The 20,772-nt window shown below is 36.6% G+C and overlaps 1 protein-coding gene across 3 annotated transcripts; it reads right to left on the bottom strand.

Annotated features, from left to right (window-relative positions):
• Positions 1-625: 625 nt before the first annotated feature.
• On the bottom strand, positions 626-16,495 carry LOC131012423 (probable LRR receptor-like serine/threonine-protein kinase At3g47570). 3 transcript variants are annotated; one of them, XR_009097318.1, is made up of 6 exons: positions 15,530-16,495; positions 15,220-15,438; positions 11,481-13,481; positions 11,029-11,379; positions 10,093-10,135; positions 626-961 (listed from the first exon to the last, which is right to left on the bottom strand). XR_009097318.1 is itself a non-coding variant. In XM_057940377.1 (5 exons), exons 1-4 carry the CDS (start codon positions 16,374-16,376, stop codon positions 11,036-11,038), a joined length of 3,411 nt encoding a protein of 1,136 aa, XP_057796360.1. In that variant the 5' UTR covers positions 16,377-16,495; the 3' UTR covers positions 8,889-10,135; positions 11,029-11,035. The 3 variants fall into 3 exon arrangements, 1 of the variants encoding a protein (XP_057796360.1); XR_009097319.1 differs by having other exon boundaries at positions 626-944; XM_057940377.1 differs by lacking the exon at positions 626-961 and having other exon boundaries at positions 8,889-10,135.
• Positions 16,496-20,772: the final 4,277 nt, after the last annotated feature.

Below are 20,772 nucleotides of genomic sequence, written 5' to 3'. Positions count from 1 at the left end.
ATCTGAACAAATTATCTGCAAATGTGGTTGCTCATGAACATATTTTTATTTTTCACGTAGTTGGTTATAAAATTTTTGTTCACGTGTTATGTAGGTTTGTTCATGCCTATGTTCTTTTTGTTCATTCATGTTACTGTTTTGTTCACGGGTTAATAAAGTTACATTCATGTCAATGTTATGGTAGCGGGTATTTTTTCATTAAACTTACCCACATGGAGTGACATTTTCTTCGTAAAACTTACACATGTGGTGGTTCATGAAAATATAAGCTTTATTCAAGAAATTGAACTATCTATTCATTTGAGTTATCTATTATTATATTATAAATGTAATGCTATATAATTTTGTTATTTAATTGTAACTTGGTTATTATGAATAGAAGAAACGAAGAATGTTAATTCCTCTCAAACTGATAAGCATGCAACAATAATCTAAGGTTCAAGTTTTAGTTAATTTATTCTAATTTATTGACAATATATTCTTTTAAGATTTTAATTAAGAGCTTATTTTTCGAAAATATTAGGTTAAGGTTCATCTTCCAAGCGTAGACGATACACAAGAGAAGAGAAGGGAAAAAGGAAAGCTAAAACAGGTCAAAGTTAGTAAAACAATAGTATTCATTATATATCTTTAAATGTGTAGTTACTATATTGTGTTATTCACGGGAATTGCAGCAAATGAACCCCAGAAGAACGTTATCGTTCAATACGCAGAACTTGTACAAGAAGTGAAAGAAAATGACAAGGTAGCCATTGGTCGGTAGAAACACACAAAAATACCAAAGAACCCAAAAGATATAAGATGCAAACAAAGGGGGCGTAGGTTGAGTAAGCCGAGAGACGATGGCAATGTTCATGGAGACAAATTTCCAAAGTTGAACACTCGAACAACACTAGCGGCTATGTTCGATAGCTTGAGTTTGTTAAATGATGCCCATAAGGAATCTGTGAAGAAGTTGTACCTGCATAGATTATTTCATAAACAAATTAATTTTGTATTATTCAAGTGTGTATTAGAGGCCTATGTGTAGATGTTAACACCCAACAAAAAAATAAAAAATAATGTGTATAAACATAATATCATTCAGCATCGAACATGAATATAACAATAACAATTATGCATATTGCAATAAAAGACGTGAACATGAAAAACGGTGGTCAAAGTTTTTCAAAAAAATAATTGTAAGAAAAAAATTCTGAGTACTCATCTTCGAGTGGCTTAAAAAATACTCCCTCCGTTCCCAAAATAAGTCCCTCTTTGGGGACGTCACGAGTTTTAAGGAAAAGTGGTAAAGTGTATTGATAGTGGAGAAAAATATGTTATAATTAGTATTGGGAGTGGTGAAAAAGTGAAAAGTAAAAATAAATAAAGTATTATTAGTAGTGGGGTAGTTGTCCAAAAATGGAAAGAAAGAAAGAGGAACTTATTTGGAGGACGTCCCAAAAAGGAAAAAGAGGAACTTATTTCAGGGACAGAGAGAGTATATGTAAAAAAAAGCATGAACAACCTATGCGTAAATGTTAATACCTAACCAACAATTTAAAAATATGAGTAAATACAAAACATCATTCAACTCAGAACATGAATATAACACGTAACATGAATGAATATTGCAATTAAAGACGTGAACATGATTTCTATATGTAAAGTATACACAACATCCTTCTACACTCCATTGTAGAAGGTGAACAAGCTTTTGAATGTTGAATATTGAAGAAAATATTATGACGAACAATTTTGAGTGTAAAAATAGGAAATATTGCAGCCACTAGCAACGTGAGTTAATGGGTGATTGTAGATTACTCTTCTAACGTGATTTCGAAATAATCCCAACTTCCTTAATTAAATGATATATATATTAATGCAATATTTTAGTAACATATGAAAATCATGAATAATGTATGTGAATATAACATTGCAACTCATTCTAAAGCTAATTAAAATCTGTAAATAAAAATGAAAAAATGTTACTAAAATAAAATAAAGTAGATTAAATAATATTGCAATATATTGTTATTATGCACAAAAATAAAGAAAATTTATTAACTAAATAAAAGAATACATCATATATATATATATATATATATATATATATATATCATTAATTTTATGATGGTGTGAAAAACGGCAAAAAAAGAAAAGAAAAGAAGTTGATAAACTTTTACAAATTAATTCGAACAAACTCACATCAATCCTAATATATAATATTGTTAATTATACCATAATTACCATAAATCTTATAATAATAATTACCATAATTATGTGTGATAGATTCCTTAATCATAGGGATACATCATCAGTTACGCAAAAGTAGAGATGTCAAAATCGACCCGGCCCGATGGGCCGGCCCGGCTCGCCCGGGTTAGAAGGCGGGCTGGGCTTGAAAAAATAGAGCCCAAAAAAAATCGGGCCTAAAAGCCCGGGGTTTTTGGCCCGTCGGGCTTATCGAGTTTCGGGCTTTTAAGCCCGGGGTTTTCGGGCTTTTTTGGCCCGCCCATTTATTTTATATATATTAATTATATTTATATACATTAAGGAAACTTTAAAAGACTAAATTATCTCAAGCTGGATTACAAAAACAAAATTTAATTCATGTTTATTTATATTTAACAATGATATGATTTATGATTTTTATTTTTTTATGAGAACTATCTTGTCGATTAATAATGCACTAATTAAATACATCATTTGTTATGAATTTTTAATTGCTCCATTTGTGTAGAGCAGCAATGCAGCATATGGTGTATTCTAGCTCAAATTTGAAATGTTTGTGCCGAAATTAAGATATAAGAGCCCAAGTTTATTAATTTAAATTTGAGTTAATTTTTTTTAATTTAAATTATTTTTTATTATTTTTGCAAAAAAAATAATATTAAAAAAATTATGGGCCGGTTTAGCCCGACCGCCCGATGGCCCGAGAGGGGCTGGGCTGGGCCTAGAATTTTGTAGCTCGATCTAATTTCGGGCCGGCCCAACCCGGCCCGAAAAAATCGAAAGCCCAGTGGATTCGGGCCGGGCTAGCCCGACCCGTACCATTTGACATCTCTACGCAAAAGCATAGAATTACTAGATTAACCTTAATTGAATATTTAGTAAATCTTAAGCACAATTAATAATTACCGTAGGATTATATAAATGTAAGGCCATGATGAGTTCTTAGTTCTCACAAAAATATGGAGTTCTCACATGATACTCCTCCTATATATATATATATTAGTTATCAAATGATTTTTCAATTTTGTTGATTTAATGTACTATTCGCATATAGTGTGATGATATTCTTTCTTAAATAAATTAAATATTGAAACTACGTAATTTGCAGTGGTGGCTGTGCTTTACAGCTATTTAATGGAGTATTTGGTTTACAATCCAAATTGGGGTGCTAAATAGATTTAAAGGTTAAGTATCAAATACGCCCCTAACATAGAGATCCTTATCATGTCTAGCATCCTATGGTCGAGGTCGGTTCAATTAAACCCGAAGTCCTTAATTTCGTGCAATTAGCCCGTTCGACTTAATGGCTGTTTAACACCGTTAAATATTTTAACCTCCTCTCGAAGCCCTAAACCTCCCTGTGGCGGCTGGGTCTTTTGAGAGTGAAGCTTTCCGCCTTTTTCTTTGGAAAAGGCGTGGATTGTCCTCCTTTCGATCAGGAGCGAAGTTTTTTCTGTGATTGGTGCTTACAGTTCGCTATGGACCCGCAAGAGATTTTGAAAAGAATTGAGACGCTGAGATTGTCCAAGGAAGTCAAGGCCAAAGCTATTACCCTCACTACGACTGAGGAAGTTAGGGGTAGTAGCCGAGCGGACAAGATCATCATGGGCAAGATTTTTGGCAGAAGGCAAACCAATAGAGAAACCCTGAGGGAAAAATTACCAGATATACTGCAAATCAGGGGAGTTTGCGATGTTGAAATTGTTGGGATAAACCTATTCGTTATATCACTTGATCTGGAATCGGACAGGAAAAGAATTCTTGAGGAAGGCCCATGGCATTGGTTCAATGACCTCATATTGTTTTCGAGAGTGGAATCGATGCAAACAGCGGTGACGGCTGTTTTTGATGAGATATCCATGTGGATCCAACTCCATAACTTGCCCATTGCATGTATGGAACCACAAATCATCAAGCGGATAGGAGAACAGGTGGGGACAGTGATGGAAGTGGACGAAGGGAGACGCAGTCTTTGTCTCGGTCGATATGCTCGTGTTAGGATTATGAGACGCATTGATGAGCCTCTAGTTCAGGGGGTACCCATTAACAGTGGGGGGGGTGGGAAAAGGTGAGACTATGGTCATTATCCTTTATGAAAAATTACCGGAACTTCTCTGTTTCGCGTGTGGGAGAATCAGACACTTATTAAAGGACTGCTCGGAAAGTGAAGAGCGAAAAGCATCACCACCTTATGGTACGTGGTTGAGAGCGGGAAGAGGCATCGAGTACAGGCGCACTACACACTTGTCGGGCAATGCCTCGAAGGCCAATTTCACTAGAATGCAAGCCAAAGAGAATCCCTTAGGACCTAAACCACCACCACAAGCTAATCTGGGGACAAAAGAGGGGTACAAGACTAAAGGGCAGCAGGGCGGATTAGCTCTCACGCCGCCGACTAGAGGGGATACAGAGGGGATGGATATAGTTGCAAGTAAAAACAACAACAGCACTGAGCAAATGGCGAAGATAGATTTTTCCAATAACGATGTGATGTTAGTGGATGTGCAGGAAGGAGAAGGAGGGGGGAACAGGGGCGAGGGACGAGGGAGATACAAGGCCAAAAAGAGGAAGGGGAGGGCGAGGGGAATGGTGGGGTATTTTCTAAGGGGAAGGTGGGAATGGCTGCTGGGAAAAACGAGGGGGTTAAGGGAAGCGTTGGGAAAGGCGATGAGGGAGAAGAGAGTAGCGAGAAGGAAGGGGGTGAGAGATCTGGAACTAGCAAGGAAGACAACAACAAAATGGAGAAGAAAAAGGAGAAGGGAGTTGATGACAAAAATCTGGCCAAAAAACAATCACCAAAGAAGTTTAGACATAACTCGACTGGAAAGGGATGGAAGAGACTAGCTAGGGAACCGAGTACAGGAGGGCTTAATAGCAGGAACCAAGGAGTGGCAAAGGCGGATGGGAGACTGGGCAAGAGAGATAACAGCGAGAGAGGAGATACGGGGGAGGCAATCAATAAAGAGAGCAAGAAAATGATGGTGGAGGGAGACTTTGCTATGCGAGGAAACCAAACTTCAACGGCGGAGGCTGCTGAGCAGCCCCGCCGAGCATTATGAATGCATTGATTTGGAATGCGCGTGGGTTGGAAAGCTCACGAGCATTCCATGAGCTGCGGCGCTTGATCACTGCCACTTCCCCGAGAATCATTTTATTTGCGAAACGAAGCTCGTTACTTCTCAATGCAAATTGTGGAGGACTTTATTGGGATATGAAGGACTGTTTATTGTTGATGCAGATGGGAGAAAAGGGGGACTAATTCTGATGTGGCAGGATAAAACGACGGTTGATATCCTTTCATACTCAAAAGGACATGTGGACTGCTATGTGAACATGCAAGAGAGGAGATGGAGATTCACAGGTTTCTATGGCCATCCCGAGAGTCAGTATCGAAAATTCTCGTGGGAGCTTCTCAAGAGATTAAGTGATCAAATTCCGAACGATGAAATACCGTGGTTAATAGGCGGCAATTTCAATGAGATTTTATCCGAGACGGAAAAGAAAGTAGGCCGTAGCAGACCACCAGTGCAAATGAATGGTTTTCGGGATGCTATCTATTATTGCGGACTGCAAGAATTAGCCAACCCGGACCGAGAGTACACGTGGATGAATATGCGACAAGAAGATACCATTTCCGAGAGGTTGGACAGATTCTTTGGGAACAGACTTTGGAACGAAGAATTTGTGGATTGCAAAACCACAGCTTTGGACTTTTACGGATCAGATCATGGACCTATTTTGTGTTTGCTTGAAGCAGAAGAGAGTAAAACCACAAGCTTCGGGGAGGGCAGATTTCATTTCGAAGACAAGTGGTTCCTGGATAAGGAATTTGTTCCTGATTTTCTATGCGAGTGGAAGGCCCTCCATCATGTGGCAGACATAAACATGAAACTTCACAGATGCGAGGAATTCCTTAAGAAATGGTCCAAGAAAAAGTTTAATAGAATAGGCAGGACAATTGCCGAGTTACGCAAGGAGAGAACACGGCTTTCTGAGGGAAGCTGATGGAAAGAACGTTGATTTGCAAATCATGGAAATTACAAAGAAGATTGAGATAGCAGTGGAGACGGAAGCTTGCCATTAGAAACAAAGAGCTAGAGTGAATTGGTTGGCCAATGGAGATCGCAACACTGGTGCGTTCCACAAGCAATCATCCAAGAGGAAAAAGAAAAATAGCATCAAGCAGCTGCAAGACAAGCATGGGGAGATGAAGGAGGAGGAAAGGGACAAGGCATACATTATTCGAGATTACTTCCAGATCCTGTTTCGATCGAATGAGCCGTCACAAGAGGTTATTAACGACGTGGTGGATAAGGTGGAGGAAAGGGTGTCGGAAGAGGATCGCAACCTCTTGGAGAGGCCGTATGAAGAAGCTGAGGTGAGAAGAGCCTTGTTCGACATGCACCCGACTAAAGCACCGGGTCCGGATGGATTTAATGCCCGATTCTATCAGCGTTTCTGGCCGGCAACGGATAAGTACATCACTTTGCAGCTGTTGAATGTGCTGAACGGAAAAGAGGATGTCAAGGAATGGAATAAGACTCTCATCACTCTTATCCCGAAAGTGGAGAAACCAACCAAGGTGGCTGATTTTCGGCCCCTTAGCATGCGCAATACCATTTACAAGATTGTTTCCAAGGTTCTGGTGAATCGTTTAAGACAAGTGCTGGGGAGAGTGATTGACCAGACACATAGCGCGTTTCTAAAAGGACGGCAGATCACCGATAACGTGCTTATAAGCTTTGAATGTCAACATTGGATTAGGAGAAAAAAGAAAGGTAAGACAGGGTATGCGGCACTGAAATTGGACATGAGCAAAGCTTTTGATCGGGTTGAGTGGGACTATCTGGAGGCTATGATGAGAAAAATCGGAATTCCGAGAGATTTTTGTGATATTGTGATGCGATGTGTAAGATCGGTGTCATTCACCTTCTTACTTAATAAAGCTGTCTATGGTGAGATCAATCCTACAAGAGGGCTCAGACAGGGCGACCCACTCTCACCATTCCTTTTTGTTATTTGCGCGCAAGGGTTTTCTTCGATGTTCAAGCACTTTGAGCGAAGGGTTGCCATTAGGGGTGTCCCGATCATCCCTCAAGTTCTTCACATAACCCATCTGTTTTTTGCAGATGACAGCCTCATTTTCTTTCAGGCGGAGAAATGGGAAGCAAGGGCGGTGCGGCAAATTTTGACGCGCTACCAGACGCGTCAGGCCAACTGATCAATCTTGACAAGTCGTCTATTAGCTTCAGCCCCAACACTTTGGCGAGCAAGGAAGAGGAGGTTAACAGAGTTCTTGAGGTGCAGTCCGGGGAGGGAATTCAAAGATATCTTGGACTTTCGGCCTTTTCCTTACGGCAAAAAAGAATTCAGTTTGGGTATCTCAAGGATAGAGTGGAAAAGAAAATTCAGAATTGGGGACAGAAGGAGTTTTCCGCGGGGGGAAAGGAAGTCCTCATTAAGGCGGTCGCCCAAGCAGTGCCAACTTACGCCATGCAATGTTTTCGACTGCCCGATTCGATATGTGAAGATTTACACAAGATGTGTGCTGCTTTCTAGTGGGGAGATAAGGATGACAAGAGGAAATTACACAAAAACGATGGCAGCGTTTGTGTGAGACGAAGGAAGAGAGCAATTGTGGACCTTCTTGTGTTGGAAAAAACATAATGATACCGAGACAAGAGAACCACCGAATGAGGGTTCGAGTTTGGCTCTTCTCGAAGCTTATGATTTGGCTAGACCAACATACCAAGTTGATAAATGGTTGGGGGTTCAGCTGGGGAAAAAGCGATGGACTGCCCCAAAAATGGGATGCCTGCGCGTAGATGTCGACGCTCTTTTCGACCCGGATCAGCAAGCTTTTGGAACAGGTATTATAATTAGGGACCATGATGGCAAAATAGTGTTGGCTGTTGCAAAGAAAACCAGACCGTCGTCCACTGCGATGATGGCGGAGGTGATGGCAATTGTGCAAGGAATTGTTGCTTGCGTCGAGTTTAAAGTGGAGAAGCTGGTGGAAATTCACACTGATTCTATCCTTGCAGCTAGAGTGATGGTGAGTGAAGAGGAAGAGGAAATGTGCCTGCCGGAAGATATACGAGAAATCATTTCCTTAGCTAGATACAACTTTTTGATTCGTGTTTGTCACTCTTATCGAGAGGCTAATTTGGCCGCTCATTGTTTAGGTCAGTTTGTGCATTCGTGCCCGGAGTCTTTGTACTGGACTAATGCTTTCCCGAGCTGGCTCAGGGATGTTACTACAACCGATTTGGGTTGAATGGAATTTACCTTTTCCTTCAAAAAAACACCGTTAAATATTTTAGTTTTTTATTTATTTATTTTGTTAGTGGTGGGACCCACGCCTTCTTCTTCGCCAAGCTCGCCGGGAAACACACCGCTCTGCCCCTGAGCTCGACGGCATCTGAATCGCCTCCGCCCACAACTAACTACACATCCCTCACCCCCCCCTCTCTTTTCGTTGCCCTCGTTGCCACCACCGCTACCCGCAGTCGATTCTCCCCAATTTGTGTGGCGTAGATTTCACCTACTGTTTGTTTTTTTTTACTACAAATTCAAAAAAAAAAAAATTATACTTGCAGCGCTTACCATCCTTTGTCGTCTGTCTCTTCCAGCTGATCAATTATTTAACTATTTCCATTATGAACAATCTCGATTCCAATTTTTAAATAAATTAAGTAACTATTGAGGACTTCAAATTAGAAAAGATTGCACTTGAGTTCTTATGGAAACTCTCCATAGATCAAACAAGTCTTTACAGCCACAGCGAGAAAAAGAGTGCCAGATTCTCTATCGGAGATGCCTGCCGCCGCCATCGCTGCGACCATGACGTTGTCTTCCTCTTTTTCCACTCCATCTCCGCCCATGGACGCCGCAATTAAAATTAATGGAGAAACTGGTTGCTGTGAGTAGTAGCAGCAGTGAGGGATGTGTTGTTAGTTGTGGGCAGAGGCGATTGGGATGTCGTCGAGCTCAGGGGCAGAGCAGCGTGTTTTTCGGCGTGTTTAGCCGTGGGTTCCACCATGAACGAAATAAAAAAAATAAAATAGTTAACGGTGTTAAACGGTCGTTAAGTCGGAGGGGCTAATTGTACGAAATTAAGCACTTCAGGGGTTTAGTTGAACCGACCTCGACCATAGGGTGCTAGACGTGATAAAGGCCTTTATGTTAGGGGCGTATTTGATACTTAACCCTAGATTTAATTAAGTGTTAATTAATGAATTACAACTATTTTAATACAAAATCCAGGAAAAAGTTAATCCTTTAAATATGCATTTGTGGGTCGGACCGGACTCGAAATTAAAAAAAAATTGAAAAATTATCTACGGGCTGGATGGTACTGAACTGAAAAATTAAAAAAAAAAAAAAAAAAAAGTTTGCGGGTCGGGTCGAACTGGGTCTGAATCGATCAGGTTCTGGGTCTGAACGAGTAGGGTCTGGAACCAGAACCAGAACCGTTACTTTATAGCACAACGGGTAATCAACGGTTCTGGATCAGTACAGGTAAAATCTATCGATTGACATCCAATCACAGGCATAAATGTCACCTTCGCCACGAAAAATTCGAGCATATCAAGGAAATTAGATCGCAAATCTACACAATATCAAAAACTTAAAATCCAAATCCCATGAACATCTAAGAGAATGAAATTAGATCCCATAAAATCGATAAAAAAAAAAATAGCTATAATATGTTATTCTGTTTCCATTTTCCAAAACCAATTGATTGGTATAATCACATTTTTAAATAAATTTATATGATCACATTAAATAATATAATATTAATATTTCAAAGTTTCTCTCATCTAAACTTAATTAACGAATTGAGATTTAGATGGAAAATAAAAAAATTTGTCGTACCTTGTTGGAAATACACGATTCTTTCCAAGGGCATACCTCCAATCTAAATCAATTGATTTGAGAGATTCAAAGTTAGATATTTGTGCTGATAACGTGTTAAAAGTAGAGAGAAGAAGAGAGAACAACGTAAAGAGAATAAATCTATAAATTTGTACAAGTGTATTACTATGAGGACTTAAAGCCTCAATTTATAAAATGACAAACTAGGGATTAGGTTTAAAGTTAGGTCATTAAATTAATAGGAATATATATATATATATATATATATATATATATATATATATATATATATAACAGATTTTTCAATTTTTCGAACTTTTTTCTTAATGGCATGGCACTAATGTCAATTTTTTTAGAAAAACATCACGAGCCACACAAATTTTTGGGAGTCGAAAAAAAAAATTCTGGGCACAATTCTCACAATTGAAAGTTGATAATTTAAAAAAGCATTTTGAATCACGATATAATTAATTAATTATAGTACGAAAATAATTTAAAGTTTAAAGTAATATGTATTTTTAAATTAAATATTTCTTATGAAATAGATCATTGTATTGAAAAATTAGAGGTTAACGACAAAATATTGAAAAAAGAAGATTTGGTGGCTTCTCTAAGATCGTTGGTAGATGCAACATGCTAAATTAAAGATTTGGAGTAAAATGCAGTACATAAGTTGAGAAATAACCCTTCAAAAAAAAAGTTGAGAAATAATGACTATGACCGTCCTATCATCTTCAGGTGTATTTTAGTAAAATCTTGTAACACACTCATACTTCATTCCACTCACAGTTTTTTTTTTTTTTTTCATTACTGAAAATAGCACCTTCATATTTTTGGGTGACTAAATTTGCCTCTTAATTACCAACCAAAATCCTTACTAAAATGGTAATGAAATTATCTTGGAGAAAACTTAAAGCTTTGAAATTAATAGCTTACTTTGATCTCATTGCAAAAATTGTCGACGAATTCTTTGCAATTCCGCATGTGCTTCTTTCATGTTGATTCTATCACCGGGAGAATCTACGGAGCATTTCAAAGCCAATTCAAGTATGGATGATACACACTGCAAATTTTTGTCAAATTGTTGTTTCTCCAAATTCATCACTAAGTTGGCATCTATCACTTGATCTGTCTCATGTGGGAGTGAGAGTTCTACCCATATTTTTATGCTCAAATCTCCGCCAAACATAACATCACTAGGCCTTTTTCTAGTGAAAGTTTCCATCAACATAACACCAAAGCTATACACATCACATCTTGTCGAAACTAGTCCTTCCAAACCATACTCTGAAAACATATATAAAAAAATGAAACATCAACAAAATTTACGTAATTAAGAAGACATAATTTAGTTGATTGAAAGCAAACTGCAATCAATAAACATTCACCTGGAGCAATGTAACCCAACGATGCTAGGGTATTAGTTAACACAAAGCTATCTTCGTCTCCCAACAGCTTCGATATCCCAAAATCACTTACATGAGCAACCATATCTTCATCTAACAACACATTACTAGGCTTTAAGTCACTGTGAGCAATGGGTGTTGAATAACCGTAGTGAAGATACTCCAAAGCAGCTGCAACATCAATCATTATATTCAATCTTTCAATCACATTCAAGCAATAGTTGAATGAATATAACCATTTCTCGAGGTTTCCATTCGGCATATATTCAAGTACTATAGCCTTGAACTCTTCATTGGAGCAACTGCTTATGATGTTGGTCAGATTCCTGTGTCGAATGTTACTTAGTATCTGACATTCAACATCAAATCTTCCTGAAATGCCTTCTAATTGCATCTTAAACACCTTGACAGCGACAGTCTTTCCGTTATTCAGAATTCCTTTGTAAACTGAACAAGAACTCCCACAGCCAAGTAAATTGCTTTCGTTGAATTGTTCAGTTCCTTGCACAAGTTCATAATAAGAAATTCTTTCCGGCACAACGGATATCAACTCATCAACTCTACTACTTGTCTGTTCTTTCCTTCTGTATCTAACAATGATAAAGGCTAATGAAACAACTGAAATGAAGGCCACAACCCCTAAAGCAATAAATAAAGCAAGTTCTACATTCTTCTTCTTTGATCTGTGAGTAGAAGCTGCAGGGCATGCTTGGACATGGAACCTCGGAATTCCACACAATGCCTCATTACCCTTAAAAGAATCCATAGTGAAGTTTCTGAAAGAACCACCGTTAGGAATTTCTCCACTTAGGTTATTGAAAGAGACATTGAAATAGTCGAGGTACTCAAGATCTTCTAAGGACTTCGGAATTGAACCGGAGAGATTGTTGTACGATAAGTCAAGAGTTACCAAACTGATCATGCTTCCCATAGACAAAGGAATATAGCCTTCTAATTTATTACTTGCCAAAGACAAATAAACAAGATTCTGCAACTTCCCAATAGCACTTGGAATAGACTCTGACAACTGATTCATTGATAGATTTATATAGATTAGTGCTCCTAAGTTACTTATCTCTTGAGGTAAAGAACCAGTCAATGAATTCGATGACATGTCTAGATTCATCAAATCTTTTAGGCCCCATAAGCTTGACGGTATGCTCGAATTCAACATGTTGGAACCTATAAAAATATGTCTTAAAGAAGAGACATTTCCCAAACATTTAGGAATCGGACCCGAAAATTGATTTTGGCTAATGTTTATAAAATTCAAGTTGTGTAAATCACATATAGCCTCTGGAATGGAGCCTCCCAACATGTTATCATCTAGAGATAATCCTTGAAGCTCATGCAAATATTTAATAGCAAGTGGAATATTATCGGATAACTCGTTGCCATATAAATTCAATGTCATCAAACTGCTTAAATTACCTATTTCAGCAGGAATTTCACCACTTAAATTGCAGTTGCTGGCATCAAATTGTTGGAGAGATGAAGACAAATTCCCCACGGAAGCCGGAACAACGCCATATAGAGGATTACCACCAATTAACAAATCAGCTAGAAACCTGCAATTTGTCAATGAATCAATGAAGCTCGAGTCTAAAGAAGATGGCGCATTTGTGAGATTGTTGCTGGATAGCTGAAGACGTTGGAGAAGTCTTAGGTTGCCGAGATCGGAAGGTATGTAACCACTGAATTTGTTTTCACCAAGTATGAGAATTGTGAGTCGAGAACAATTAGAGATAGAGTTAGGTATTGCTCCGGTGATGGAATTTAGGGCAAGATAAAGCTCTTCGAGAAAGGGAGAGGTGTGGCATAAATGGGTTGGAAGAAGGCCTGAGAGAGCATTATCAGAAAGCAAAAGAGTTCGAAGAATTGAAATGTTGAAGAGCTCATGTGGAATGGAACCACTCAAGGCGTTGAATCCTAATCGCAACTCCTCCAGTTGGTTAAGTTGGCCAAATTCTCTAGGAATAACCCCTGCAAAGTAAAGATTAGGTAAATTTCATGAGAAAAGAAAATCTTAGTTTAAGTTTTAAAGTCTCTCCGTCCCACTAAGTATGACTATTTATTTTTTGGCATGGTTATTAGAAAAAAGAGTGAATAAAGGTTTAAAATAATAAAAAGCAATGGAGTCACAACTTTTTGCGAGATAAAGAGGTTTTATTTTTTTTGAAGTGGTCACTTGTAACTGGACAACCCAAAATGAAAAAAAAAATGGCCATGTTAAATGGGACAGAGGGAGTTTATGCATGTGTTGTGTCCCCCAACTTTTAGTATTTTTCACAAAATGTCCCTAATTTTATATAGTGGACTTATTTGAAACTTTTCCTATATACATACATATATACATATAGGGGTGGGCTAAAATAAAAACACCTCTTAGAATGTAAAATAAAAATCATTTTCAGCCCTTAGATCATCAAGATCTACGGTTGATTCATCATCTTGTTTGATGAATTCATGGTCCTGAGTTCGAATCTCATAGGTAGCGAAAAATTTATTTTTCGCAATTCAGATATTTACACAGAGAATTCATAGGTGTTCTACATTGAATTCATACATTTTAATTAGTTCGTAGTTTATATGTTAAGAAATGTCTATACCGTAGCCCTCCCTCATATATATATAAACACTTCTTAAAATATAAAGTACGAGTAATTAAAATGTTTGAATTTTATGTAGAAGACATATTAATTTGTTGTATAAGTGTCTGAATTGTGAAAATTAATTTTTTTACTGCCTGTGGGCTTCAAATTCAAAACCATGAATTATTTCAACAAGTTGATGAATTATCCGCAGATCTTGATGATCTAAAAACTGAAAATAATATTTTATATTTAAGAAGTCTTTTTACGTTAGCTTCCTCCTATATACACATACAATTAAACTATAGAATATATACTTTTGCCAATTATTTTTTCTTCTATAACTATGTATAACGGGAATAATAATCCAAAGTATGTAGTACTATTTTGCTTAGTTAAAAACAAAAAATAGATACAAACTTAAATCTCTATACATATATTATTTTATCAGAGTCTGCTCACATATTTTATGGAGTCAATTGTATCTCCGAATATGATGATTTTTTTTTTCGAATAATCTTTTTTCTTCTTTTCATTTGAATTCATGATAATTATAATAGGGTATTAATATAATCATATTTTTTTTTTATATTTTACTAGCCTATAAAATTATGGGAAAAAAAAGTTGAAAATCAATGTAGTACAGTTTTTTCAGTTTATTTATTTATTTATTATAAGTTTACAATGCAAGAGAATGAAAGGTGGGAACCACTAGTATTGCCACATTATTTCATGTTGTGTTGGTGATAGCATACCAAAAACAATGTCGGCAGATAATTATGGATTTGTTTTTTCTATAACTATTTATAATGGGCCAATAATCCAAATTATGATTCCTAGTTCCCACTAATAATGGCTCAAACCCCCTTTTATACCTTAAATTAAATAAGTGGAATTATTTACTTTATATAACTTTAAACAACATTTTTTTAATATATGTGTCCCAAACACTTGAGTTATATTTAATGGGAGACAGGAAGTACTATTTTACTTGGTAAAAGACAAAAAATCGATGCAAACTTCAAAATACAAAATTCTATATATGCAATTTATACGTAGGTTTCTAGGAGAAAATTGCCCTTAATGAAAAGAAATACAAAAAGGATAGCATGAAAATTATTCGGTCTTACCTGTCAAATAGTTTTCTGAGAGGTCTAAGTTTGCTAGCATTGTAAGATTTCCGACATTTCTTGAAAGGTTCCCTATGAACTTGTTGCGCCCTAAAAATAAGGTTCCTAGAGAAGACATATTCATGAAAATACTATATGGAAATGAGCCCCCAATCTGGTTGCCTTCAGCACTAAAAAAGAATAAGTTTTGAAGATTCCCAATCTCACGTGGTAGTATACCTGCCAAAAAAGTTTCATGAAACTTAAGTCATGATAGGAAATCAAACCTCATTTACACAAATTTATGTGTGATAAGAAGTTAAACTCATACCGTTCAAATTGTTACCACCAAGGAGTAAATACTGAATAGATGTTAAGTATCTGATTTCTGAAGGTATCTGCCCACTGAAAGAGTTGTAAGAGAGGCTCAAAACCTCAAGTCGTGAACATTGGGATAGATTTGTGGGAATCGCGCCACTCAGCTGATTTTCAGAAAGATAAATCCGAGTAAGAAATGGAAGATTACTGCACATGTCTGTTGGAAGACTTCCACTCAATTTATTGCTAGACAAAGCTATAGATTCAAGGGTAGAGATGTTGAATATGGCTGATGGTATAGCACCGGATAAACCGTTGGATTCAATCCACAATTTTCTTAGACTTGGAAGTCCCCCCAACTCTTTCGGAATTTCTCCACTTAGAGAATTGGAAATCAAATCAAGAGTTTGTAGGTTTGTTAGGTTTGCGAGGGATTTTGGGATGTCTCCGGTGAAGTTGTTGTGTCGGAGAGATATGAACTTCAAACGGCGAAGGAGAGACAGCTCTTGAGGCAAATCTCCATGGAAAAGATTGCTTCTGAGGTCGAGGGAGACGAGGAAGGAGAGGTGTCCGAGCTGTTGTGGAATGGTGCCGGAGAGAGACATGTAGGAGAGGTTCAAAGCAGCTACTCTTTGGTGGCGCAAGCTGCAAGTGACGCCGATCCAGCTGCACACGGAGCTCGAGTTGGTCCAATTTGTTGCAAGTAGACGAGATGGGTCTGAGTTTATGCTCATTTTTAGGGCAAGAAGGGATATTTGATCAGTAGCAAGGGTCATCGGCATTTTGGCTAGACAAGTATGTATTTGGAAGGTTATAAGGAATGCATATGCAAAAATGCAATAATAGTAGTTTCTCGCCATGGCTGTAAATTGATGGTATGTATGTTAGATGTGTTGGAGGAAGGAAGGGATTAATGGAATGGATGCGTCTTCTCGCACTAAGTTTTTCTACGAGTGAAGTCTTCTCCTTAATTAGGAGTCAACGAAGACGCACTTCTTTCGCTTTATTGTGCAAATATTTCCACAAGCTATCATGACATAACATGTGCTTGCACAGGGCGGTTTTGAGCAATGCGTGGGGTGATCGACTGTATAGGGCATCAAAAAAATAGGGGGTTCAAAATATATAAATTTATATAGATATTAAATTTAATTATCAAAATTCGTATAATTGTTGAAGTGGTTAGTATAACTTATAAGTTCTTAGGTTTTTGCTTGATCTGGAGTTTTTTTTTTTTTTGAGGGAACTTGATCTGGGTTTGAGTCCTCACGATATCACTTCTTTTTTTATATGTGCGAAAATTTTGTAGGCCCAGCATTTTTTCATCTTTTGTAATTTCTATCTTTTCTAAAGTTTCTAACTTTCTTTTTTAAATTTTCTTCAACAATTTCTCAACTTTAAATCAAGGTAATTTTTTTAAAAATTTTCAATTATATTTTGTATTTTCAGTTTTTTGTTTTCATTAATTAATTATTGCTAAGTGCATAACTATGTTTTTTATATATATGTATTTATTAAATAAATTTGACAAAAAGATCTATTATTTAATTAAATATTAGTAGTTTAGTTTTTTCTTAACTACGAATAGAGGGCCGAAATTTAAGAATTCGCACAGGGTCTACGTCCTCTTAGTCCCCGCCAGGGGCATGCACTAAAACATTATCGCAAATTTGACAATTGAAGGATTTAAAATTCGTTATACATAAATGCAGTTGGATTGAAGAATTGGTTTTGTGTAAATATTTTTGAAAGATATTAGAAAGGGTACACATTAGATTTTTTCCTAATTAATGTATGACTTTAAGAGTGTGCTTGGTATCCATGCAAGGATATAATTAGATACATCAATCTTAAATAAATATTGTGAATATGATGAGATGAGTATTACGTTTTCACAAAAACTTGCATAGACCCGGGTGTACGGTACACCCTGGTCGTACCCGACCCAAATCCTGACCTCAGATTCGACCTAACTGGACTATCCTACTCGAATGTCAAGTGTTAGTGTTATTTAGATATAGTGTTAGTGTCATTTACATGTAGTGTTGGTGTCATTTCAATATAGTGTCATTTGTAAAATAAAATAGTGTTAGCGTCATTCCAAGATCGTGTTAGTGTTAATGTCATTTGAAGAAAAAACGGGTCAGGATAGTCCAACTGGGTCAGGATCCGAGTCGGGTACAACCCGAGTGTACGGTACACCCGGGTGTATGGAAGACCACCTCTTACGTTTTATGTGTTTGGTCGATAGGATTGAAAACCCAAATAATATAAACGAATTGTTGTACCATTATATAAATTCATGAGTAAGCTAAATTTATTAAAACAACCTTGATAAAATAATAAAGGAAATACCATCAAACTACGTCTTCCCCATCTATCATTCATTGAACACCCCCTTCGCAGACAAACCAAAAAAAGCTCCATATTCTCTGTCACTAAACAAGCCCTTTCCCCACCTGAAAACCTAGAAGAAGAATAGCAAAATGAAAAGATCAATGTATGTAACATGTGTCTATGTGATGAAACAAATGAAAAGGGAGTCTAAAATTAAAATCAATACAAGATATACATTTCGGTTACTTGAAATTGTATTAGCATGAGATTACTCAAGATTAAGTGGGCCCAAGATTATTCAAGCCAAGCCAAGATTATATTCTATGTGACATTGTCCCGGGATTAAGTAATTATGGGCCGAATCCATTATTGTCCATATAACTAAACAACATATCATAACTGTCAAGAATTTGTCCATGCGCATTAAGATATTCGAGGGAGTCTTCTGCAAATATAAAGACAATGAGAAAGCTATATGCAATGTGCATGAAATCAGATTCATAACAGAATTCAGAAACGATATTGTCAGACCTATTAGCTCTGATCATCAATCATCATTTATCAACGTCTATTATCTTATCTTCTACGTTAGTCATTAGTCTATAAATTCATATTGATTTCCAGCGGTTATAGCTGTTGTTCAGTTGAACAAGAAGAGAGAAAAGATTGTTTTGTGAGAGAGTTTGAGAGTGAGTTCTTGCTTAGTTTTGAGAGCTATCTTCAATTTGTGATTGTAGCTATTGCAGTTTCGTTTTCTTTTGTTTGTTCATCTATAAAATACCATATTGTTGACCCGCCTGTGAACGTAAATCTTCGAGTCAAACCACATAAGTTTGTGTGTTGTTCTTGGCAATCCTTTACATGATGCTGCTGCATTTTACTTGTGATTTGTGAATATATCTTCGGTTCACAAATTGAATGCCTTGCTTAAATCCTTAGATCAATTGAAGGATACAATGTTGTATGAGAGAGTGAACTCCATCACTTTGAAGGAAGTCCAGTTGGCTCTCAAAGCTAAGGAACTACAGAAGCTAAACAACAATGTTCAAGATCCAACTGCACAAAGCCTCAATATTAAGAAATAAAAAAATATTAAGACCCAAAAATGCATAAAATTTTCATTTTTCCCAAAATGCATAATTCCATAGACCAACATCTTTTCATTGGGCCATAAAATTTTCATTTTATTATTTCATAAAAAAATATTATTATAAACGTTATTTGTAAAGTTGACCTACGCCTTGCCACATCGACCTGTCGTATGCAACCTTTTTTTTTGTTTTTTATTTTTTTTGGGTTGTGGGGGTGGGGGTGGGGGAGGAAGAAAAGATCTCATGTCGTAATGAGATATTACCTGTCGCATGCAAGAGGTTTTTTTATTTATTTGTTATTATTATCATAATTTTTTGGGGTGGCGGGGTAAGAGGGAATACGGATGGAATCCTCTGTCCCACTATTTAGTGTGTACCACCGTGTACCACTATTAATTTATCTAATTTATAATTATTTTTTATAAAAATAAAAAATATTATTATATTATTAACTATAATTAATATTTATCACTAAAGATTGAAATTTAAAATAATTATATACCCTAAGTTTGAATTAATGAACCCAAATAATCAATTATTAATTCAAATAAATATAAAAAAATAATTATAAATCCTAATTGGATGAGTGAACCCTTGTTAATTATCTTTTTATTATATTAAAGCATAATAAATTTACATTTAAGAAAATATATTAAAAATTATAATAAATTAAGAGTGATACACGGTGATACACATTTCCAAACCAATCAATATATGATGGAAACGCGAATTGTGGCTTAATATCTGTTAAGCTCTCTAATGTGATTCCAAACTTCTCATCCATCTCCATTCTGCCACCTTTCCACCTTCCAATCAAACGTATATTTCAGCAGTGATCCCAAATTACATCTGAAATATTATGCATTTCTTTTACATATTATTTTTTTATCTAAAATTATACTCCCTCCGTCCCAAAGGAAATGTCCTCCTTCTTTTGGGCACGGTTATTAAGGATGCATAATCTGCCTAATCTAGTAGAAACTGAAATGATGCATAATCTGTCATTGAATCTTATATGCTGCCTAATCTAGTAGAAACTGAATTTTCCTTAATATTCTACTAGATTAGGCAGATAATGCATCCTTAATAACCGTGCCCAAAAGAAGGAGGACATTTCCTTTGGGACGGAGGGAGTACACTACAAGAAAACGCGGCTCTAACGACCGAATTTTCGGTCGTTAAACTCTAAAAAACGGTCGTTAAAGATCTAACGACCGAAAACTGTGGTCGCCGTTTTGTTCGTCGTGTGGTCTTCAATGACCATTTTTTTCGGTCGTTGAAATTCAACGACCGAAATGTAATTATAACGACCGTTTATTCGGTCTTTAAAACCGTAGCCAAGCTCCCAGGGACGACTAAATTGTGGACTCAACGACCGAATTTCGGTCGTTGATCAACGACCGTTTAAAAACGGTCGTTGATCTTCTGAGATCATCAACGACCGTTTTTTTTCGGTCGTTGATCAACGACCGAAATACAGTCGTTGATTCCCGATTTTCGATCGTTGTTCAACGACTGTTATTAAAACGGTCGTTGTTCTTCCGAAAGCATTAACGACCGTTTTTAACTCGGTCGTTGTTTAAAGACCGAAATTTCGGTCGTTAGAGGTCGTTTTTCCTATTTTTTTCAGTCAGTTCGTAACGACCGTTTTTTTTTTAAATTTCAGTCGTTGTTTAATTTCGGTCGTTTTTTTGTTTTTTCATTTTTTTGTTTTGTATTCCTGTTTTCAATTATATAGCAATCTATAAATTATTCAAAATCATGAAGATGAGCAAAGTAGAAAGACATCAAATATAACAAAGTAGCAAATCATAAAATATGTCAACAA

This window comes from Salvia miltiorrhiza, chromosome 2 (genome assembly GCF_028751815.1).
Source record: "Salvia miltiorrhiza cultivar Shanhuang (shh) chromosome 2, IMPLAD_Smil_shh, whole genome shotgun sequence".
Lineage (NCBI taxonomy): Eukaryota > Viridiplantae > Streptophyta > Magnoliopsida > Lamiales > Lamiaceae > Salvia > Salvia miltiorrhiza.
Note: the sequence above shows the minus strand (reverse complement) of the source record. Positions and strands in the feature narration are given on the sequence as shown.